The sequence below is a fragment of the Nothobranchius furzeri genome, chromosome 6 (assembly GCF_043380555.1).
Source record: "Nothobranchius furzeri strain GRZ-AD chromosome 6, NfurGRZ-RIMD1, whole genome shotgun sequence".
In the NCBI taxonomy this organism is placed as follows: Eukaryota; Metazoa; Chordata; class Actinopteri; order Cyprinodontiformes; family Nothobranchiidae; genus Nothobranchius; species Nothobranchius furzeri.
Window position 1 is genome coordinate 34,053,265 of NC_091746.1, and position 24,214 is coordinate 34,077,478.

At 42.8% G+C, this 24,214-nt stretch overlaps 2 protein-coding genes across 11 annotated transcripts in view; both read right to left on the minus strand.

The window, feature by feature from the left end:
• Window positions 1–3,853, minus strand: part of fer1l6 (fer-1 like family member 6) — a 52,876-nt gene extending 49,023 nt beyond the window's left edge. For 6 of the 9 annotated variants that reach the window (XM_054747177.2, XM_054747176.2, XM_054747175.2 and 3 more), the window contains exon 1: window positions 3,715–3,850. In XM_054747177.2, coding sequence (XP_054603152.2) covers window positions 3,715–3,731 — 17 coding nt within the window. In that variant the 5' untranslated portion in view covers window positions 3,732–3,850. Of the gene's footprint in view, window positions 1–1,895; window positions 2,003–3,714 lie in introns of those variants that run through there. The other 3 variants (XR_008564455.2, XM_054747178.2, XM_054747173.2) reach the window with 3 other exon arrangements.
• A 1,496-nt stretch (window positions 3,854–5,349) lies between these two features.
• Window positions 5,350–18,777, minus strand: prkag3b (protein kinase, AMP-activated, gamma 3b non-catalytic subunit). 2 transcript variants are annotated; one of them, XM_015966895.3, is made up of 13 exons: window positions 18,549–18,777; window positions 17,187–17,244; window positions 15,637–15,785; window positions 15,375–15,456; window positions 14,025–14,083; window positions 13,893–13,938; window positions 12,868–12,922; window positions 12,245–12,371; window positions 12,005–12,170; window positions 11,815–11,852; window positions 11,424–11,570; window positions 9,010–9,103; window positions 5,350–5,610 (listed from the first exon to the last, which is right to left on the minus strand). In XM_015966895.3, exons 1-13 carry the CDS (start codon window positions 18,564–18,566, stop codon window positions 5,579–5,581), a joined length of 1,071 nt encoding a protein of 356 aa, XP_015822381.1. In that variant the 5' UTR covers window positions 18,567–18,777; the 3' UTR covers window positions 5,350–5,578. The 2 variants fall into 2 exon arrangements, with proteins under 2 accessions (XP_015822381.1, XP_070408246.1); XM_070552145.1 differs by lacking the exons at window positions 5,350–5,610; window positions 9,010–9,103 and adding an exon at window positions 8,763–9,009.
• Window positions 18,778–24,214: the final 5,437 nt, after the last annotated feature.

The following is a 24,214-nucleotide window of genomic DNA, read 5'->3' on the forward strand; positions in this document are numbered from 1 at the left end:
TCTGTGACATCACATTCCTCGTCCAATCATTTTCATCAAGCTAAAATAACCCTTACAGCTAGCCTACCACAGAGCAGGCTTGTCCACAAGCATTTGTCACCATAATGAATGAGAGGGGTTTCAGGTTAGCCTCATTTGTGGAACCAAAAGTGGGGAAATTAAGCCGGGACTTTCCGAGTGAGCCTGGCTTTTGGGAGCAGCCATTGTGTCACTATGCAGAATGTTTTAGTTGTTTTCCTGCTCCAACACACTTGATTCAAAGGTTGAGTTACTTGTTATGTTTTCAAGTTCTATAGAATTTTGTTCATCACCCACTGAAGGGTGTTGAAGCAGAGAAACCTCAGAAATAATGGATGGAGAATTTTTATCTATTATAACTTTGGTCAGAATTAAGTTTGTTCCATGACCTTTGTGGGTTTTTTTTGATTTGACCGAAGGGTATCAACAATTTTATCCACGTCTGTAATGTTTGATGACATGTTCAGCTTTTCAAAATAAACCTTTAAAATCAAAAATTACTTTCCAATGCATATCTTCAAATCTCACTTAAAAGTACCAGGAAGCTGTAAAAGATAACGAAAGTGATTTGTTTTATGTTGTGACTTAATTCGATATTGCCCTAGAATTAATATATCAAACAGATTAAAATAAATGTTCACAGAGGAATAAGGATTTGATGTGTGTCATGAACTCCTCCTCCTCCTCCTGACCTCTGCGGGCCGGGCTGACGGGGCACTCCATTTCCCAGCATTCCCGTCACTGACGCTCTCGGTGACAACACCCCGCGGAAGCTATATAAGGAACTGTCACCGCTGAGCTGTCATTCAGTCATCATCTCATGACAGACGCCAAACCGAACCGATCCAAATCTAACCCAAAAACCAATCCAGGAAAGTGATCTTTCCACGCTGTCTAATCCCCACCACGACAGCACCCTACCAAACGGAACCGCAGTACAGCCTCATTGTCTCATGTGCGCCGTACTGCCGTCCTTAGAGCAAGCTGCGTGTTCTGTTCGGACCAAACGCCAGCCTCTCCGCGTCTGGGTCACACAGCCACGCTACATTACCTCCGCTACACTCCAGTTCAGCACACCGAACCTGACAATGTGATTACTGAGCTTAGTCTCACATCATAAACTATAGTAGAGACTTGGTTTTACTCATCTATGATAGGTTTCTATTTGTGTCTGACCTGAAGTCAGAGGTTATGGTACCAGTATAGTAATGTCACTGAAGCATCAGCATGACTTTGTCAGATAATTTGAAGCCAATCCAAATCAAACAGCAGGGAAAGATCCTGAGAATGGAAACTAACCCTTTAACTCTGTTTTCCATGATTCTTCATCAACAGTTTGACAATAAAACACCAAACTTATCTTCTCCTGTGATGACACATTTTATTCAAGTCCAAAGTTGTTCATAAAGGATCCATATAGAAAACCTATGAACCAGCTGGTCAACCATATTGCATAATAATATAATAATTGTTTTTCTGGATTTCTGCTGTTCCATAATTTCCCAGATAAAAAGTATTCCATTAATTTCTTCAATCATTTCTTAAACTATTACCATCCACTTAGGCATGCTTTTATTTATTTGTTTCAAACCAACTATTTCTCCTGGATCCTCAGCTAAAGTCACCCTTTAACAAAGAAACAAATCAGGACCAAACCAAACTAAAACTGCTTTCCGCTGTAGGGACCCAAGACGCTCCGAAGGATCCATTCTGATGATGTTCCCACATTTCCGCGTCTTCTAACAACAACCAGGAAGCTCCTTCACACTAATGACCAGAATCACCAGAGATGGCAGCTAATTTTTTTCTTGTTCCTTCAGACCTACAGTAAAATTCTTCCCTCCAAACCAAAGCTGAGGACCACAGAAAGCTCTGACCTGCTGTTGCCACTGCAGATGGATCCTGACGTCTCAGACTCTTGAGCCCTCCCGGAGTGCAGATTAATGAACTTGACCCAGTATTAACTTTATGTACACACATGTACACTCATCCAGTTCCCTCTAACATAATATTTGTCTTCTGAGGGTGTAGTGGTTTTAGAAACTCCGGCTCTCACGGCTGTTCTGTCAGTTTGTGGTTGCTGTAGATGGACCAGCCCTTCTGCGGATCACCTGTCACACAGTTACGCTAAAGCCTGCTTCTAAAGACCATCTTCACTGCTGAAGATGCATTACAAGGGCCTCACCGAGAGGCCACAGCAAGGGCACAACAGTTAGAGGGGAAATCAGGGCTCATGCAGAGACGTTTCTAAACCAACAGATTACAGAAATTATGGAGGATTTCGTTTTACTGTTGAAAAAATATTTCCGCAACCAGGAGGAATCTTTTCATCAGACAGAGAAGGAACAGATGAGGGCTTCATATGACAGCCTCATCACAACGGGTCAAACTCAGGTTGTCTTGGTCAAGAAACAGGAGAAAGAATTAGAACAAGGGCTTCATGAGGAAATCCAAGTTGTTGTTGAGACAGGGAAGGAACATCTGGAAAACCCCACCAGTCTAATAGCCGATCCAAAGCCTGTCTGTGAAGCCACAGCCCAGGACACCAACAACAAACCTGAACTTTAAGAACATGCCAAGAATTTAGAAACAGAGTTTGGTGAGAACTTTTCCCTCCAAGAAACCAGAGTCATGGAAGGAAAAGAAGAATAGCACTTATTCCCTCAATCCCAACTAAATTACATCCTGTCCCTCACACACATCCCTACAAAAATCAGCATCACCTCCCATTCATGTTGATCAGCAAGTGTGTGTCCAGGAGGTTCATCACTACTGGAGAAAAGGCAGCACAAGGTCACCAGACAGGAAACACGTCACCTGTTCAAGTATTCTCTGTGCGACACGTCTTGTCTTGTATAACGTATACATATGTAGTATATTTTAGATGTATAAAAACTAAGGGAGGGAATTTAATGCATTAAGATTAATTAATAGTAAAAAGAATATTGTGTTAAAAAGATTTGAGCCCGCGCATCCCCTAATTGGGGGTCAAAAGAGTTTAGCGTCAACCCTAACCTTAACCTTTCGGGTTCTATTCCTAACCCTAACCTAAACTAAAAGTTAACTTACACCAAACCTCTAAAACCAAGTTTTGGGGTGCTTAGCATTGTGTGGGCATCAAAATGTCCACACATTACAGATTGAAAGTCAAAAATTGTCCACTTAAACATATAAAAACAAGCACACACAAACACACAGACATGCACACACACACACACACACACTGGTTTTAATGACAATAAAGGTAATTCTATTCTAATATAAATTAAATTTATTTGGGTTATCTTGTTAGTTTTGTTGAACACAGCCAGCTAAATTGTTTAGCTCTAGTTACAATCAACAAAGAAAAAAAGTTCTTCACATAGAAGGACACACTATAATATAGTTTGTGTGTGTGTGTGTGTGTGTGTGTGTGTGTGTGTGTGTGTGTGTGTGTGTGTGTGTGTGTGTGTGTGTGTGTGATGCACACACGTGCTTGTGTTATAATAACATCGATGATTCATACTGTTTGCACTGAGACGGTAAGAATGAGTCTATTTTCTTTTCTTCGATTTATAAAGTAAAGCAGCTGTGTCTGACCCACCCTAACCAGTAACCTCTATGGACCAGCTCCAGTTCAACACAGTCCAGTCTTAAACAAACCAACTGTTCCAGAGACAAGGCAGCAAACAGCTCCTAGAGAAACACGTCTCTTACCTGGGTCTGGACTCCATTGTCGCTCTGAAGAACCAGATGGTCAGTAGTCTCCACAACTGGAAATGCTCGTCTGCATCTCAACTGCCTGAATAGCTGAACCTGACAAGGTGATTGGCTGACATGTCTATGATGTAAACTAAACGGTGGTTCACTCATACCTATGTCCCAATAGCATCTTGTCTCTATGTCATTTTTGTTTTCTTTAGTTTGTTTTGTAGTAGAAATAATCTCAGACTTTCGGTTAACCTGCTGAAAAGCACTCATGATCTGTCAAACAGAGCGATTGTTATTTAGGTAACTCATATTTATTCTTAGTGATGTGTGTGTGTGTGTGTGTGTGTGTGTGTGTGTGTGTGTGTGCGTGCGTGCGTGCGTGCGTGCGTGCGTGCGTGCGTGCGTGCGTGCGTGCGTGTGTGTGTGTGTGTGTGTGTGTGTGTGACCAGGATGTGCAGTGTTAACAAGCCGCCCCTGGTAAACAGACTGTGTCACGCCCAGCTGCTCAGCAGACAGACAGACTCCCGTCTCACACACAAACTGCCTTCTCTTCATGCTCATCCAGGAAATAAATGATTTACAGAATATCCTCAAGTAAAAGAACACTGACGTGTGAGGCTCAGCTGATTCTGTGTAAAGGACTGCGGCTGAGTTTCTTCATTCTGGTGTTTTTGTTTCCGTTGGACTGAAGATCCACTCGTGGAGCTGCTATCATGACCAGGTTCTTGTTGGAAAACACTTTTTACTTGTGAATGTAAGCGGTGGCCCAGACAAACTGAAATTCCAGTGAGAAGGACCAAATTCAGACGGGAGAAACCAGGATAATCACATGCAGATACCAAACATGGAAATAACCTGTGAATTATGATTTCATAGATTAACATTTTAAATCCTTTATTGGGATTGAGCTAATGTGTACATGTGTCCTGTCTGGATGTAAAGCAATCAGAATTGATGTTTGAGGGCCGAAGACAAACCTTACGGTTTTCTCTCACAGGAGGAGGAGCACAGCTTCTTCTATAATGTCTGATACCAAAACTTTATTAGAAATATTTTGGGTTGTTTTAAATCCCAACAAACACGAAGGCAAAAATGAATAGTAAATGGACTTCTAGAGTCCTCACAATCAGTCTTCACACACACATTCACACCCTGGAGGTGATGAGCTACAATGTAGCCACACCTGCCCTGGGGCACACTGAGAGAGACGAGTCTGCCGTAAACAGGCGCCACCGGTCCCTGTGAACACCACCAGCAGGCAAGGTGGGTTAAGTATCTTGCCCAAGGACACAACAACCTTCAACCTTCCGATTACGGGGCGAGCACTTAACTCCTGTGCCACTGTCACTGGTGCAGATCTAAAACCAGCATCTCACGCTAACTCCAACCCTGAACTAGAATTTATGTAGGTCCTAAACACCTGTACAAAATTTTCTCACAAAGTGTCCCCATGACTTACAGACTCCAAATACATTCATGTTGTGTTCTAGCTGCAGGAGAATAAAATCAAACCTGCAGGTTTTTCTGTTATTTTCAACATGACATTTACAGCAAACTTACAATTTGTTGCTTAACTGCAACTAAAATGTAACTTTCCCACTGACTGGAATGAAATGCATTTTTCATGTTTTGATTCCAAAATACAAAATACCTTTCTGATGTTGTGAATATTTTCATCACTCCCACCCAGAGGCCTTTAAATATGGCCGAGGTTCATTGACACCTCTGTGGATTCATAGAAAGGACTTGGCTCTTATCAGGTGGTTTCTGCATGTTCTCCAGTTCTCATGTTCTGTTTCTCAGCTGGAACAGACCAGATGAAAATCCGACTTAGTTTCAGGTTGTCACCGTTTGTGACAGTGGGTTTTCTTCAGTCTTCAAGGGTCAGCTGCTTGACAACATCTGAAAAAGATGGAGTAAGAAAACTAACAACAGTAAAGTAAAACACCAGGAGAAGAGCCCTTCAAAGGTCATAGGATTGACCAAACAGGGTTTAGAGAATAAATGATCAGTATTATGTAGAGAAGGGGGATTTAATTCCAGTCTTGGAGGGCCGGTGTCCAGCACGTTGGAGTTTTAACTCAATCAGCAGGTGATTGACAGGCTTCTGCAGAGCCTGGTGAGCTGATGCACAGCTGATTCAACCACTGAATCTAGTGTGTTGGAGCAGAAAAACCACTAAAACGTGCTGGATATCGGCCCTCTAGGACCAGAATTTAACATCTCTGCTGTAGAGCCTCACTGTCGGCTTCAGGTTTTACTCCAGTTCCAAAACAAAAACAGTGAATTAGTGTGAAAGGAACTCACTTTGTTCAGATTTAAAATGAACTCCGTAGAAAAGGGAAGAAAACGTGTTTGACTGATTATTTCTTAGTTGTGACGATGCTTTGTGGTTATAAATTAGCCTGATTAGTCACTTGAGTTCATTTTAAACTGTTTTGCATCAGAAGCTGTGGTTTTCGGTGAGTTTTAAACACGATAAAGTGTTTGTGTGAAATAAACAAACTGACTTGATCATAAAGTGCTTGACTAACAAAAATTCTCGTGGTTGTGTAAATGATTGTAGGCATAAAACAAGCTCGCTGTTTTATTCTGCAGAGGTTTTCATTGAGGCCAAAACTTAAAGCTGTGTCCATCATATCAGAGGGAACTGGGCCAGTTTGGATCCCTGATTGGAGCCAAAGCTTCCATCAGTCCGTCTTCTGAAAACTGTTTATTAGAAGAATCTGATATGATGTGAACGCATCACAACACCATGCTAAAAGAGCGGGACAGTGACGGCCTGTGCTCCTCAGCCTCACATGTCAGTAAACTTCAGCTGGTTTGGTCTCTAAAGTTTGTGAGCTCTACATAATGTGTGTAAAACGTTCTCTGTGTCCTGACTGAAAACATCACTGGTCATTCACTTTCAGTGATGAGGTCTTTCAGTCAGCATCTAGAACTCATGGTTGCTTTCAAATGGGGGGAACGGTCTGCAGCATTAGGTGGACAACATGATGTACCACAGTTATTTATTCAACAAAAACTAAACATTTGAGTCAGTCCAATGGCCCAATAGACCCTCCTTCAGCAGCGGGAATTAGTTCAAAGATTTTGTTTAGTTCGGTTTATGTATAAAGCTCCAGTTCACAACAAAAGTCTTCACAAAAAGTCCAATTCATATCAAGTATTTTGTACATTTATAAAATCCCAGCAACACACCCAACAGCATAATCAAGACTGTATAAGAGTTACAACTCTGTTGTCATGAGCCAGGGTGAGTACTCGTCTCATCATCTCACTATCTCTGAGTGTTTTGGTTTCAGGAGAGGGAGCAACAGCTGTTTCCAATCAGCTGATCAGCGGGCCGGTTTATAAGGAGGAAGGTGGACATGACTCGACGCCGGAGAAACAGTGGAACATGTTTTATGTGACTGCATAAAATGTGAGGAAAGTAGAGGACCACTCAGGGAGAAATTGAAAAACATAGGAGGTGGAGTGAAGAATGTAAAGAATTTGTTAAATGGTGAAGAAAGGAAATATGAGTTGGTTGTTGGGTATCTAAAGCACAGTGGTTTGTTGAATAGAATTTAGTTTTTTTTTTTTGTTTGTTTTAACGCTCTTACTCCGACTCACACTCCAGCACAGTAGGTGGCGGAAATGCACCTAGCAGTTAGATGCCACCCGCCAATAAACTCGAAGAAGAAGAAGACTCGACGCCGGATGATTAACTACTGACTGGTAGTCTCTAGCCCTCGCTTATCTCTGCTCTTGTTCTCTTGTGTTTTTCTCTCGTGACTTGGATTAATTCTATTTTTGGATTTTACTCCACCTCAGGTCTGGATAATCATCAGAGTTTTCCCCGACGCCGTTTTGGATTTTTATCTGGTTCGTTTCCTGGTTCACCCTCCTCCAAGTGCTGACCCAATCTCCTCCACCTCTCGCTCCCTCTCCAGAACCACACTGGTCTGGATCCCATTCCTCATTCACCTCTACTTCTCCACAATCATTACCTGGACTTACCCCGGCTCACCCCTCCCACACGCTTCTCGTCTATCTAAGCCGTAAGTCCCTCAGCCAGCAAGTCCCCTGCCATTCTACAACTCCCATACTCACCTTTGCTACTTTTCCCTCTAGATGCTGCTTCCCGTTTCTGCACCCGCTGGATTTTCCAGTGTGCCCTTAGTTCACCTTTTTGTCAATAAATATTTATTATTTTTTTATACAATCTGATTCTGCATGTCCTGGGTTAGACTCTTGCCCCGCAAGATGGCATCTGTGTGTCTGCATACAACTAATCACTTATAATGTGGGAAGGAGGAGTAAATCCTATACAATATAAGACTAGCAGTAACAAATGCAATAATACGCAGATATAAAAGGACAATCCTAGTAACATGTTTTATATAACCTGGTCCAGAATCACTCCAGTGGTCCCCGAGGTTGTTACCAACCAAAGGATGTGAAAGAACAAGCAGTTTGTTCTGAAAGGGTTCAGGTCAAAGACAATAACCTCTTGTCTAATATGAATTTAAAGGAAAACTGACCTCATGAGTTGTGATCTGCTGTTCTTAAAGTTTGTGTTTTTGTTATCGCTGTGTTCTGCACTTAAGCACAACCTTGGAGTTTGCTGGAAAGCCCTCCACAAACAACGTGATTAATATGATGTTCTACAGAACTGTTCAGAGACTGAGATGTGTGGGTGAGGTAGCACATTAGCATTTAAACATGGAGTTAAGTCAGTGCAGCTGGGCGCCAGTTCTCCTGTTACTCTTCTGGAGACCTAAACAGGAGGACGTCGTCAAGTGCAAGCTGTAGCCAGCTACCACTGTTAGCCAGGATGGACTTCCTACCTGGAAAGTGAATCTTAGAGAAGGAGGTGCAGCATGGAGAAACAGGCTGAAGAAGGCGGGTGTGAGAAGGATCGGTTGGGATCACTGAAGAGGCTGATTGGTGGGGTGTTCAGGTGGGTTTCTAATGAAGCTTCAATGTTTGAGGAGTAAACTGATAGAGGTGTAGGAACCAAAACACTGGTTCATTTTTCTGATGCAGATATTAAAGGAGGAGGGGCTCCAAGTGAAAGCCCTGCCATGATGCTGAAGTGAAAGATTTGAGAGAAGGTTGCTGGTTGAAGGAGCAGACTGTTTGGGAATACAATGTCTGTGATAAGCTAAAGGAGATTGTACAGGAAGACGAGTCTGCCAGGATGTGAAAAACACCCGTCTTCAACAGAAGCAGGACGAAGTTGGACAGTAGGTAGATGGATGGCAGCAGGACTACAGAGAGATGGGTGGTATCATTGAGAGTTCAGAGCATCAATACCTGCAGGTGAGAGAACCAGGGCTTGAAGGAGGTCAGACAGAGAAACAATTCCTCTCACCACATCCTCACTGTCGACCAACACCAGCCGATGCACCTGAGGAGGAGACAGGGTTGGTTTTGGTGTCCCTTAATCAATTATCATAGACAAGCTGATCCTCATGAAGAAGTTCACACTTCAGGACCTCGTTCTTAAAGCTTTGAGTACAATCCTTACTCAAACTCGGCAAACTAATCTTCCAACCCATAAAAACTACTTGCACACGGCTATGTGAAAATTCTTGCTTTATAATTCACACTCTTCCTAGAAATTTGCTCAGGTGTTTCTGGATCACATGCTGCCTCCTACAGACCCACTTTCTGTCATGAATGATCAATGCAAAGCACTTTATGAATGCTCTGCATATAAATAACAATGAGAGCTGTCCAAAGTGCTGCACAGGCAGATACAACAAACTAAACACAATAAAACAAAATAACACTAAAAGCATCGGTAAAACAGCTGAATTGAGACAGATAAACAAAAAATTAAAATAACTAAAAGCACAGATAAGACAATAAAACAAGTTACAAGTTAAAAGCCAACACTTAAAAGTGGGTTTTTGAACGAGATTCAAAACCCGCCAAAGAGGGAGCCTGCTTTACAGTATTAGGCAGTGCGTTCCACAGCTGGGGGGGCAGCATGGACAAATGCTCGCTCGCCCCGTGATTTATAGCACATCCTTGGAGTCCAAAGCAGGAGGCAATCTGCTGACCTCCACGAACAATCTGGCAAGCTGCCAGGTTACCATGGCAACCGAGAGGTCGAGATAATGGAGCCAGAGATTGCAACAATCATTGATGCCATCTAAAATGGCTGCATTATGATGCGCAAGTATTTCTGAGATGTTGGAGATCTAAGCGTAACATTACATTAAAATGTTTCGTTTAACTCAAAAAGCCTTTTGGCAGAAAATGCCATATTTTTATCATATCAAACAAATATCACATCACCTGTTGGCTAAGTCCCGCTGGAACAAGCTGGTTGCCTGAGAGCACAGTAGGTGTTGGCTCTGGCGTGCCATTGTAGTTTACTTGTGTTAATTTTTTAAAGATGGTATGAAGCAGGTACTTTATCCATGGATACATTATTTACAGAAGGGAAGATCACAATACATCCATCCGTACTTTGGCCCAGTCCCAACACTCACACCTCCACCCTTGTGCCTCTCAACTGTGCCTTCCCGAGTGCGTAGGGTGTCTCGATTCTCAAGTGTGGAGGTTGACCACACCCACTTTGCACTCTTTAATCGCACTTTGCCAAAGTCCGCATTGATGCAGACTTCAGTGAAATATTACCCACATTCCATTGCTGCGTGGGAATATTGGGAAGAAGGTGGAGCAATGGCCCTTTTTCAAAATATTTATTCTCAAGTATAATTATCGAAATATTGAGTATTTTATGATTGTGCATATTTATGATTACAAACACGTGTTCTCTGTTGATGTTACATGTCTGTTAAAAAGTATGGTTAACTGATAACTGTGCTGGTGTGTATTTTTGGACACAACATGCCAGTAATTTAATCACTAGTTGTAATATCATTCAGTACAATTTAACAGTCTACAGAGTGAACAATAAAATGTTAGGATTAAAAATGAAAAGTAATTTTTCCCCATCTGGTCATGGAAAAACACAAAACCTTTGGAATGTTTATGGAAAATGAAATCTTCAAATTTTATCATTTGCTCTTTTACCCAACAAGAAAGAAGTTCATTTTAGGACTATTAATGATATTTATTTATGCTCTGAATGTTTTGGATTAAGATCTAATGTGGACAGTAATAAAAGCTAATTTTGTCAAATTATGAAGTGTTTGAAGGTTGATTTAAAAAGCCTGAGGTTTGCATCGCTGCAGACTTGGGTGAAGTGCAGATTAAGGGTGCAATGAGGGCGTGGTCAACTTCCACACTTGAGACACCCTACGCACTCGCACCCCTGGTCGGGAACGCACAAGGGCGCAGGTGTGACTATTGAGATTGGGTCTTCTTCTCCATCTTTACCATTCTTCTTCTCTGCACTTCTAGTTTGCACAAAGCACTACACTGCTGTCTAGTGGATGAGAACATAACAATATAAATTTAGTGTAATATCCTAAAAGCTGTTTACTTTCATTTAGGTTCTCATTTTTATTCTCAGTTTAAATATGGGCGGTAAGACGGACTGTTGGTGTGTGTGTGTGTGTGTGTGTGTGTGTGTGTGTGTGTGTGTGTGTGTGTGTGTGTGTGTGTGTGTGTGTGTGTGTGTGTGTGTGTGTGTGTGTGTGTGTGTGTGTGTGTGTGTGTGTGTGTGTGTGTGTGTGTGTGTGCGTGCACTAGCCCATGATTGATAATGTGAGGTGGTTCTTGGATCTGTGTCCAATAAGGTGGTGGAGTACCTCAGCCTTTGCAATGCGGTCAATAATGGTCTCCAGTGTTTCATGGGGGTAACACTTGAGGACTCCCTCCACCCAGCAGAATCTGGACTCAATGACCTCCCTCATCGTCATGTTCAGGTTGTTATAATTTTTCTGTGCAGCAAGGTTCTAATACACACACACACACACACACACACACACACACACACACACACACACACACACACACACACACACACACACACAGATAATAAAACTGAGTTCAGTCTGGCACCAGCTTTTGCTTTTGAATCTGGTTTCAGTAAAACACACATATTAACGACTAAATGCAAGTATGAAATCAAGAATCAGGAGGATTTTACAAGTGAGTAAAGATCAAAGAAATGAACAAGGAATCACAAAATGTACTCACAATGACATCAAACCTGGAGTACAGCGCCACCACTCTGCCTGCAGAAAAAATACAAGGAGACAGAGGATGGGGGACAACAGGCACCACTTCAGTTTTAGACTGAAGACCTTCTAGCATTCACCTTCTCTGAGAGTGAGGACTGGACTGAGTCTGATCATGGAGACAGGTGTTTAGCTTATTTTTGTACTACCTTGCTCATTGACAACAGGCAGGGCTGATACTCTTCTCTCCACAAAAAGGGTAAGAGCATCATAGACAGTAGCAGACTCCTGAATCGTTGCAATCTGGCTAAAGGTACCGATTGGTACTTCACTGATCTGCTTCCGCAGAAACATTGGTTTGGGAATCATGGATCCCTGGAAGAAAAGACAGAACGATCTATTCAGCATGGATATTTTCAGATTAATGTCTTCTCTGCATGTTTGCTTACAAAGATGTGGAGGAACTTGAGTATTCGTTTGTGAGTGAGGATGTGAAGGACGTTTCCTGACACCGGGTCGATCACGGGCAGCCGGTGGATCTTATTCTTTAACAGGGAGTAGATGGCATCAAACAGGCTGAAGAGACAAACATATCTCAGGTCATGCTCTGACACATGATTCTCAGCTTATTAACAACTACTGCAGCATTGTTTTCTCCACTACAGACAGAAGATGAGGAGGTCATCATCCCCTCCTAAAGCCCCATTGATTAATAGCAGCATCCAACTGGTCCCTTTGTATAGATGCAGCTATGGTCACTTTTTGTCCACTCATCATGAACAGAAATGTTATTAATGTGGGTTTTAATGATGTTTTTGAGCAGTTATTCTCCCACTAGAATGATTTAAAAAACACAGAACTTTAAAGATTTCTAAAAACATGAACTGGATCAGGAATTTCTCTCAGTAAATACACACGACTGAATAAACCTCTTGGGACTGGAGCGGCCCAGTCTCTAGTCAGTATGGTTTGGTTCTGATGTTTAATAACCAACAAAAAAAATAAAGGGAAACAGCACCCTGCAAAACTTTTTGAAACTTGTGATAAATTGGGTAAAACGTGTTTTTCTCACCTGGACTCAGGTGTGATGCTGATCAGTCTGTTTACTGAGTACTGGAGATAGATCTCTGCACAGACAGAAGCAGGAGATGAAAACACTCCTGAAGTGAATGCAAAGTTTTATTTCAATAAATGGTAAATGGCCTGTATTTGACATAGAGCCTTCTAGAGTCCTGGAACCCCTCAAGGCGCTTTACAACACAGTCATTCACCCATTCACACACACATTCACACACTGGTGGGGATGAGCTACAATGTAGCCACAGCTGCCCTGGGGGCGCACTGTCAGAGGTGATGCTGCCATAAACAGGCGCCACCAGTCCCTCTGACCACCACCAGCAGGCAAGGTGGGTTAAGTGTCTTGCCCAAGGACACAATGACAGCGACAGACTAAGCGGGGCTCGAACCTGCAACCTTTCGATTACGAGGTGAACACTTAACTCCTGTGCCATCGTCACCCAGGAAATGTGTTGTTGTTATACACCCCCCCCCCCTCTTTTTTTCTATTGTTAATAGCAACGTCAGTCTGCTCTCTAATTAAATTTTTATAATACAAAATATCAAAGCAAGATAAATAAAAGATGTTTAGTTTTAAAATGATTAAATTCTGTGTTTCTGTGAACATTCAAGTGTAACTTTCATTTGCAACCTTAAATGGTCCCTAGTACTGTCTCTGCTTGTGTCCCTGAGATGGACTGAAGACCAGTCCCCGGTGTCCCCTGGCTCTTGCCCAAAAACTGTTGGCGTTAGACACCAGCTCCCCATGACTCTACTGAGGAATAAGTGGTTGAGATTATGAACGAGTGAGAGAACTAAAACCAACTGTGTGTAGATGAATATCAGATGGGACCATTTTACTCTGAGCTAATTAATAGTTTCTTCTTTCTATAAAACAGGATGAGACGCTGAGTTTTGCGTTAAAAGAGCCTTCTGGCACCAAACAATCTGCTACAAAGCAATGGTTTATCCTGACGCATCCCCTTAAAGAAAATCCGATGTTTTATGAATTAACTACTCAGGTGGTTGAGATTGTCAGACCTCTCCATGTCTCTATCTTGTGTTCTTCCAGTTCGTAGATCTGAACCTGCAGACAGAAAACACACAGCTCATGTCCAACAGTGGTGGGTTAGTTAGAGCACACCTCCATCAGGTGTTTACAGCTCAGCTCACCAGAGGAGACCTGTAGTAACGATGAAGAATGTTGATGAAGTCAGTGATGGTCAGCATTCCTGCACACATGAAACCAAACTGGATCATTATCCAGCAAGAAGAACCTATGAGAACAGAGTCAACACCTTGGATAGCACATGGTTGTGGGTCGGATTCAAAATGAACCAAAAACATCTATCAGACCTGAACTCCTGCAGCAGCACGGCCTCAACACTGAACATCAGGCAGGTTGGTTCAGACCTGACCTTCTGATGATGGTGTAAGAGCATAGCTGCTGTCCAGATCTAGATTGTGACTCATCTGTGAGACATCCCATCACTGACGAGTGTTTGTGCAGTATTGTGTTGTTTGTTAAATTATGCCAAAATTTCTTATTACATTATAAAGTATTACTCTATAAATAATCATGTTTATTTACCTTTAAACCTCGTATTCATGTTATGTGTGTGTGGGAATATGTTGCCCTCTGGTGGCCAATTGTAGAAAGCTCCAGAGATTAATACACGCTTCGCCTAGCCTGGCCTGACAGACTTGTCCTCTGTGTAATTCTGCACAGAGAACTAATGCCTCCCCTAAGAAAGCATGGGGCTGGCTGGTCAGGCTACTTTATCTGTGTCGCAGCCTTTAAACTTCCAAAACGACAAATCTCCTACATAAGTAATTTCAGCAATTTAATCAGTAATCCAGTTTAGACTGAGAAACCATCGAAAGGCTCAGGAACCCTTTGCTGTTTTGGATTCATTGGCTGATTAGAGTGTGACACTTTGAGTCTAGAAAATTGAACCTTTTCACAATAATGTCTGAGATTTTGTAGTTTTCATAAGCTGTAAGTCATAATCATCACATCTATAAATAAATACAGGCTTTAAATATTTGTCTTTGCATGGAATGAGTCTATCTCATGTGTTAGTTTCATCTTCAAAGTTGAATTACTGAAATAAGTGAACTGTTACACCACATTCTAATTTTTCAAGTGTCACCTGTAAATGTATTGGTTTAGTGGAGACACTGGGCATATTGGGAAACATTTAATGATGTGAAATAAATTCTCCACAGAAGACACAATTAAAAAGGTATGTGTGAGAAAGAATGAGGCTTGAGAATTAGCGTATTTCTGTAAGAACGAAACATACACTCTGATTTTCTGTCTGGTTCTAATTCCAGTTTTCAGATAAACCTTCTGACCAAACAGAACCACGGTCTGAGAACCTCCACTCCAGTTATGACCTGAGACAGAACCAAAGGCTGACTACAGGCTGTCTGAGACCATTCTAACTACATGAGTTTTATTCTCCCATCAATGCTCCTCCAGCTGATCAGACATGTAACTGCAGAAAACAATCTGCTCACCCACAAAGCTCTGAATCTTGGTGTTCCACAGCGGTGCTGCCCTTACACCGTTAGCCACCAGAGCAAAGAAGGCTTTCTTCACCTGACCAGAATACACTTTCATTAAATCAGACCGGAAAACACAGTAGCAGCTGACAGAAAGTTGACACAATGATTTTCTTCATCTATTATATGTGCTATCTAACATGATGGATGTGATGAATCATACACTCTGTCTTTAGAACATGGAGCTCATGCAGTAGTTTGGATGGAAGCACCCTACCTGCAGCGTCGTGTCAAAGATGACCAGTTTGGAACTGGTGGGAATGGCATCGTAGCAGGTGTGACTCTTCATGAAGTTCATGTAGGTGAAAGTGTTGGGGTCTGTGCTAGCAGGAAGGGCCAAAAGGTTTGCTGCAGATGTACAAACACCTAAGAAACAAAGTGCACTCATGTCAAACACGAGGGTTTCTGATACTTGGTGAGAGCATCTTGTGTGTGTGTGTGTGATTCTAAGCCAGCGGAGATGTTTGACGACTTCATTCTGTTCTTTCTGTCCATCCATTTTTGTCTGCTTATCCGGGATTGAGTCGCGTTGGCAGCAGTCTAAGCAGAGTAGCCCAGACTTTTCTCTGCCTAGCCACTTCAGCCAGCTCCTCCGGGGGAATCCCAAAGTTTTGCCTGGCCAGCTGAAATACATAGTCCCTCAAGCGTGTCCTGGGTCTTCCTTTAGGTCTTCTCCCAGATGGACGTGCCCGGAAAACCTCACCAGGGAGGTGTCCAGGAGGCATCCCAACTAGACGCCACATAGCCTCTGACATAGCTCTGACACTGGTCATATGGGGACGTAACAGCCTGTTTCAGAGGGCCTGGTACCACATACTCCCAAAGTACCCCCTACAGGGCCTCCCAAGGAAAGTGGTTGAACGTCTTCTCCAAATCCACAAAACACATATAGATTGGTTGGGTGACCTTCCACACACCCTCCAGGATCTCCCGAAGAGTATAGAGATGGTCCAGCATTCCACAGCCAGAACAAAAACCACATTACTCCTCCTGAATCCGAGGTTCGACTAGCTGATGGACCCTCCTCTTCAGAATACCCTGAACAGACTTTACCAGGTCGGTAGTGTGACCCCCGGCCTGTAGTTGGAACATTTGAATTGAAGTCCCCCAGGAGAGCAATGGAGTCACCAGAACCCTCCAGCACCCACTCCAGGGACTCCAAAAAGGGTGGGTAGTCTGATCTGCAGTTTGGTGCATAAGCACAGACAACAGTCAGGACCCATCCCCTCACATGCAGACAGAGGGAGGCTACCCTCTCATTCACCGGGGTAAACCCAACATACAGGCACCAAGATGGGGGGTAACAAGTATGCCCACCCCTGCTCGGAGTCTCTCAGTAGGAGCAACTCCAGAGTGATAGAAAGTTCAAACCCTCTCAAGGAAACTTTTTCGGGAGCCAGAGCCGCGTGTCGAGGTGAGACCAGCTATATCCAACTGGAACTTCTCAACCTCACACACCAACTCCTGCTCTATGATTATATTTCAATGTTCTGAATTTTTTTTTTTTTTTGCATGAAATCAATATTTGCCTTGATGGCAAACATCTGGTGGAAAATTTGTATCAATAGCTCACTTGGAAATACCCTTACTGATAAAATGCTGATGTGTGAAATAGTTATTTGTCTGGAGTTCTGGAAAAAGGTGGTGCCTAGGTGAGTAGCTACTAGAGCTGTACACTATCAGAAACATCCGATATTCTTCAATATTGGAATGAGAGTGTGTGTTTTAGACACACAAAACATGACATTTTCTTTTTTGTTTTTTTACCTCTGTTCATAGCGAGGATGTCGTCATCGTCGTCATCATCCATCTCAAATAGGGGAACCTTTAAGAAGAGAAGTCAAACTGTCAAAATAGAACAAGTAAAAAGCTGCCTGGAGATCCAAACAGGAAAACGTTACACTAGATCTGACCTCTGAACTCAAACTGGACCTGTTTCAGTTGGTTTGTGTTTGATTAAATCAATAACACAGATCGTTCTGTCATGGTCAGACTGAAACACATCAGCAGCTTGTGTTCGTGGTAACGACTGGCTTGAACACATTAGACGGTTCTGCTCACCCTTTTCTCTTCTTGGGTGCAATGTCATTTCCAACAGGTCAGAGTTCAGAAATCCCAGAGTTGTTGAACGCAACATCAATGCTTGGTAAAGAAATTATCCTGAAGCTGAGGAGAATGTGTCTGTAGTTTTGTTTCACACTCAGCTGTTTGTATTTGCAGGTATTATTCTGGCTCATCCCTTTAGTTACACGTAATGCCACAGACTTAGATTGCTGGCGGACAGACGGAATATATTTCCTCACTCTGCTAGAGTTATTCTACATGTTTACATTTACTGTTATTGCTGCCATTAATTTTCTTTTCATTTCTCCTCCATAGAAATAAGAACTGGTCAACCCCTCTGGGTCTCTTTCCTGTCCTCTCAGACCCCAGCTGCTCCATCCTGGTTCTTGTTCTGAAGCAGATTGTTGCTCTTTGAGATGTTGCTGAGGTGACGACGCTGCTGCTCTCATCAGCATCAGCAGGAGGAGGATTAAGGAGACTCAAGAAGATGTTCGGTTCTGCTTACACACAATCTGTTACCATGACACTCTCATTTACAGTTCTCCTCCACACGCTCACGATGAGTCTGCCCAGAGTCAGAACCCTGCTCAGATGTGTTGACCAGCCTGTTTCCTGTACAGGCTGAACAGAGCAGGCCTTCGTCTCTGCAGCCTGAGTCTGGGCCTAATTTAGATCTGCCCTTTAGGCTAGCTTCTGCTGCAGACGCGCTCTGAGTTTAAACCTCAGACCATCTAGAGTTTCACACAGAGCTACTTGGTCCGTTTCAGTGCCACACAATCAGCACGCACCCAGCAGCTTTAGATAACACAGGGGCAATTATGTGAAAGCAGGAAAGTTTAATAAATCACAGAGGAAGCTAAATCCATTCTCTTTCAACAGGCATGAACAGTCATCACCAGTTTAAGGGTCTGCGGGTCTTTTGTGTTGGGCTCCTTTGGAAGCTCGAGAGAGCCTCAAGCAGAGGAAGAAGCAGGAGGCAGAGGCAGCAATATTTGGGAGCTGCGGTGTGAAAGTCGTCATTAAGGGGAGAGGGGTGGGTGGAGGATCAAAGCAGCAAGGTCTTACCTCTGCAAAAGGCTCCATGTCTTGGGAAGAGGGACAGAACTTCCCGTTTGACCACAGAGACCTGCTAAACCCTGAACATCAGACCACAACAACCTGTCCAGAGGGAGGAGAGACGTTCTGCCACCATCTCAGAGGAAGGGGTGATGGAGGTGGAGAGAAATGAGGAAGCCCAAAAAATAAGTAACAAGGAAATCTTCCAGCTGGTGTTGGACAACTGGGTCAGAGCCTGGTATCTAAATGTGGACTGAGAGGCCCGTTGCACTGAGGGGAGGGGTGGGAACAGCTGGCAGAGGCTCTGGATGCTCATGTGGTGTCAGATAGTGAGTGGGTCTTCATCAGCCAGCAGCGGCTCAACATGGCAGCGAGCTGCAACACCTCACTCGCGGTGGAAAACGAACTGATGTTTGGCTCTTTATCTGGTTTGATCATCCAGCCTGACGATGAGGTGAAATGACACAAAAATTAAACCAAAAGGAACTCATTCATCATGTACTGTTTAACACTTTGTCTCTTCTTCAAAGAGAAGATTTTTTACTTACCGTGGTAAACCTGTCTCCCTCCCTCTTCCATAGTCAGTGATGCGAGTCACAGTCAGTCCTAAAAGGTAAAGCTCAGAAAAGCAGCCAGTATCAGCAGAAGAATCTGACGGTACCACCGGAGAATGTTGATGCTGCTTCTGCGTTTTATGGAGATGTGATGAGTTCTAAACAAGCTTCACGTCCTGTTTCAGAAGAGAAAACCTTACACCAAATCTATGGAAGCTTGTGTGAGCTCTGAGCATCTGAGAAACCAGTACTCCTACTGCTGTGAAAAACACAAAACAGAGCTCTCATCATTATTACTATTTCAAAGTTCCCACTTTTTTAAATGAGCAAACTTCAGCTGGAAAGCAAAGACCTGAGAGAACGTTGTGCATTAGCCTCCATTTGAACCTGCTAGGGAGACAAACTGTTGATGTGAATGAAGTGGAACGAATGTTTCTTTTCAAAACCTTTGAAGAGTTCAGATGGGTCAAAGGTTACAGTTACATGTCCGCCTGAGCAGAGCTCCAAAGAGGGCGGGCCTTTCTCACCTGTTGTTTGAGGGGATTGTTTACAATTCTCACCTACTTCCCTGCTCTGTTTCGTGTGTGCGACGAGCTGCAGGATGCAAACCTAAGCTGAGACCAGCACAACGACAGGTGACCTGTGATAGGTATTTTAGATTTATCCCATATTACCTTAAAGGACGACACACACACAGAGAGAGAGATTATTTGTAATGTCCATGACTCGTCATGCGAGAGCTGGGCGCAGAAACCCCTCCAAGGAGCTAACCAGCCCCCCTCTGTTCCTGGGGAAAGCCTTCAGGTCACCAGCTCTGCATCCCCGGCATCTCCACCAAAATGTTAAGAAATTACATGTGGGGTAATATTTAATCTCCATAACCCTGGAACCTGAAATAAACACTCTTGACAACAAGGATGACAATTTACCCTGAGTCCCCAAAATAATGGAGAGTTAACACAGGGAAAAACCTCCTCCGAGGCTTTTCCCCCATCACTCCCAAGTCTCCTCAGTTTCCCAGGGGCTTTATTCAGCAAAAGGATGGAGGAGAAGGCGGGCCTTCTCAGGTTACAGAGGTACAGTTTTCAGTTGGAAACCCACAATCAACATCCTTGCTCAACCTTTCATGAACAGCAACAGTTGGCAAAAACAGAGATTCATGAAGTGTTGTTAACACAAAATGGGCATCTTTTAGGCCTCAAAAAGGTACAATTATAAAAATACCCAACAACCTGCTCTTTGGTTTTTAGCACTGGCGCACCTCCAGAATCATACAGGTGAACGTTCCGCATCTGTCTGTTCTGGCTTTAAACACTCTTACATTTGAAGGTGTAAAAAGGAAACATTTGATTTCTAATGAACTGTTTTAATTTCACACCTCAATTATTGTATTGAGGTGTGTATTGAGGTGTGGGGAAATACTTACAAAACCACCTTACAGCTGTTGTGTAATCTTTAAAAAAAGCTATAAGAATAATACATCATGTAGGATTCTACGAGATACCAGTAACCTACTTTTAAAATCTAATCTGCATAAGGTCATTGATATTGTAAAATATAATTCAGTGCTCATAATTTATAAAGTAAAAAATCAACTTCTTCCACAGAACATACAGAAACATTTTAGGGAGAGAGGAGGAGATTATATGCTCAGAAGTCTAAATAACATGAGACAACCACGTGTACGTACCACACTAAAGAGTATGACCATTTCAGTCTGTGGAGTGGTTTGGTGGAGTAGTATAGGAAAACATAAAAGCATGTAAAACTGTTGTACAATTCAAAAAATTATATATAAGAAAACTTACAGAAAACTACTAAATATCAAATGAATCATGATAGACATTAAGGGCTGTAAGAAACGCAATAAAAGATAGAGATCTAATTTAGATTTTATTTAAGATGTAAATGTGCGTTTATATGAATTTTTGTAAAGGTGATAAATCAAATTTTGCTTATTGATTTTGTTCATGGAGTATGTGTAGAGATGTTTATTTGGATTTTGAAAGTGGAGAGATATGTTAAGGGATAGGGGAAGGAAAAGCTTTGAGCTTCTCCCCATTAACCTTTAAGGACCAAAGAGGAATCTCTAAATCAGGGGTGTCAAACTCATTTTAGCTCAGGGGCCACACTGAGGGAAATCTAATCCCAAGTGGGCCGGACCGGTAAATTAAAAACAACTTCAGATTGTTTTCTTTGTTTTAATACAATCAATATAAACCAAAGCTGGAGCCTGAGGACAGTGTATCCAAATTAGTACAAGTACAACACCTGAAGTGTACTTGAAAATTTGAAAAAATAAAATAAATAAATTAAAATAAAATTCCTTAGTGATTCAAAGAGCTTACAGATAACATGGCTAGATCAGTTTCATGCGGCACTTAAAGTATATTTGACTCATTTTACTTTACATCTTTTAGCTTTCACCAGCACATCAATATCAGGAGTCACATCCTGAGTGGCAGCCAACTTCAGGATGTGATTCAAGTTCTTGTGTGAGCCTTGAGTGCAGTTTTGTTTTATTTATACTCATTACAGAGGAAACTTGATCACAAAAAATAGTTTATTTTCACTCTACATTGTAAAGTGTGAAAATAAAGTTTACACAACCATCTCGCGGGCCAGAATTAACCCGTTTGCGGGCCGGATCCGGCCCGCGGGCCGTATATTTGACACCCCTGCTCTAAATCCTCTAAATAATTACTTTAATTTTATATTTGTATTTTAATTTTTATATTTTAATTTGTTTGAATGGTCTGAAGTGAATAAATAAAATAAAATAAAATTCTGTAAGAAGAACCCAGACTGTTTCAGGTTACTAAGACCAGAGTTCAGGACTAAACACTGGTCAGCACACCGACTTCTGTACCATAGATCACCAAATACGATTAATAACACGATTCACAAAAATAAATGCACCAAAGGTTTTCTCGAGTTTCTTTATTAACCCTTAAAAAACATCACCAAATTTGTACAGAAAGTAAATTTTATTTTCAACAGCAACAAAAATCTGTTGAATCAAATGTGCACTTGAGTTAAACTCTGTCAGCGGAGGTCAGAGGTCACCAGATGGAAGCATCAGGAGAAACGGACCAAGAGCAGCTTCACACCAGCTGGTTTGGAGATCAAGCTGTTTTTTCTTCACTGTGCAGGTGGTGGACGAAGTTCATTAAATGATCGGCTCACTACAGGGACACCAGATTACTATCAGTGAGAAAACTGTTCCATCAGATTAATCAATTACTGATCCAAGAATCAGATTAGTTCCTACATCAGATATATGAGCCTCAAACTTCTGTCCGGTCAGTGAAACGCTGCAGATTAAATCTGTAGGGTTTTTTTTTTCAGCACCTGCTCCGTCTGAACACTCTGTAACTGTAAACAATAACAACTCACGTAAACACAGATGACCTGAAGTAACCTCTGCTGAGGTGGCAGATATTATTATGGTCTGATAATATCAGGGACCTTTGGTGGAATATAAACACCACCAGGATTTTGTTTTCTGGTGTCACTGAATCAGAACGTTAGTATAACTCACCAATACACCTGAGTTAGACACCCTTTAGAACAAAATGATGGTGATAAGCTGCTGTTCTTCTGATGCTCTACCTTCAAGTCATGTGGAAAACTAGGTTCTTTTGCTAACTTCATTCGGTGTTTCACTATGGGAATCGCCCTGGTGTGACCTCCAATGACATCAAGTCTGTCCCTGACAGACCGGTTGTGCTGTGCCCAGGCTCCGCCCACTCAGCATATCCACGGCCAACCAACCCCTCCTACTCATACTCGCTTTCTTCCCGTGAGACACTACTTTGCTCTTTCAGTGATTTTCAGGCTATCTTGGCTAGCTGCTCAACTGTTCCCAGGCGTACCGTGAGGATACGTTACCGAACGCAGTCCCATCGCTGTCTGGATTTGCGCTGAGTAAGTGCTTCCAAGTCACTTGGTACACTTTGCTAGGAACAGTCACCACTTTGTGCCTAAAGTAATGGAGTCATCTTATAGCTGCTCCCCTGTGGAGCTGCTGGCTTTTCACCCACCTCCTTTTTCCTCAGCAGGAGAGCAGAAGCTTAATTGTCTCCGCCCGGTTCGAGCTTTAAGGGCTTATATGGACAGGACTGCTGGTTTCAGAAAATTAGAACAGTTCTGGGCCACGCCCCATAAAGGCAAGCCTGTGTCTAGCCAGAGACTGGCACACTGGATTGTAGAAGCAATCAGCCTTTCATATAGGTGTACGGGTGCTGAACCCCCTGTGGGGGTGAGGGCTCATTCTACAAGGAGCACGGCCACATCTTGGGCCCTGTTTCATGGTGTGTCAGTCCAGGATATTTGTGCAGCAGCTAGCTGGGCCACGCCGCTAACTTTTGTGTGGTTTTACAGGCTGGATGTGTCTCAACCTTCACTGACGCATTCAGTACTGGAGGCAGGATGCACAGCTTCTGCCTAGTGGTTAAGCAGAATTTTGCTGCAGCTCGCTTCGGGATGGACATGCAATCCGGGAGTGGGCTGTATCTCCCATAGTGAAACACTGAACAAAGTTATAAAAAGAACGTAGGGTTACGTTATGTAAACCCGGTTTTTTGATAACAGAGTGAGGTGTTTCACCAACAATTCCCTTCTTGCATTAACGGTAAGAAATCTTACGAATGAATAGGAGGGGTTGGTTGGCTGTGGATATACTGGGTGGGCGGAGCCTGGACACGGCACAACCGCTGTCAGGGACAGACGTGATGTGTTTAGAGCTTTCGTAGTTGGTCACGCCAGGGCGATTCCCATAATGAAACACCTCACTCTGTTATCAAAGGACCGGGGTTTACATAACGTAACCCTACGTTCTTTAGAACCATCCGGCTATAAAAACCAGGCGATCTCATCTGAGAAATGGCAGTTCAACACACTTGCACGCGCACACACACACGCACGCACGCACACACACACACTTCATAAGGCTTGTAGGACTGTGATAGCAGCAGCTAAAACAGCATTGCAGCACAGCTGTTAGGAGGAAACCGACCTGTGTGTGATCTGTAAACACTGCAGAGGCCTCAGTGGTAAGACACGAGAACCTAAATCTACAGAAACTAGGTCTATGTCCTGTAGAACCAACAAAAACCTGGT

Coding starts and splice junctions, on each gene's coding strand:
- prkag3b (XM_015966895.3), bottom strand. Junction 13,939..14,024: donor GTTACTACAGGTCTCCTCTG/GTGAGCTGAGCT, acceptor TTCTGTCTGCAG/GTTCAGATCTACGAACTGGA. Junction 11,853..12,004: donor GCCTGTTGTCAATGAGCAAG/GTAGTACAAAAA, acceptor TTTTTTCTGCAG/GCAGAGTGGTGGCGCTGTAC.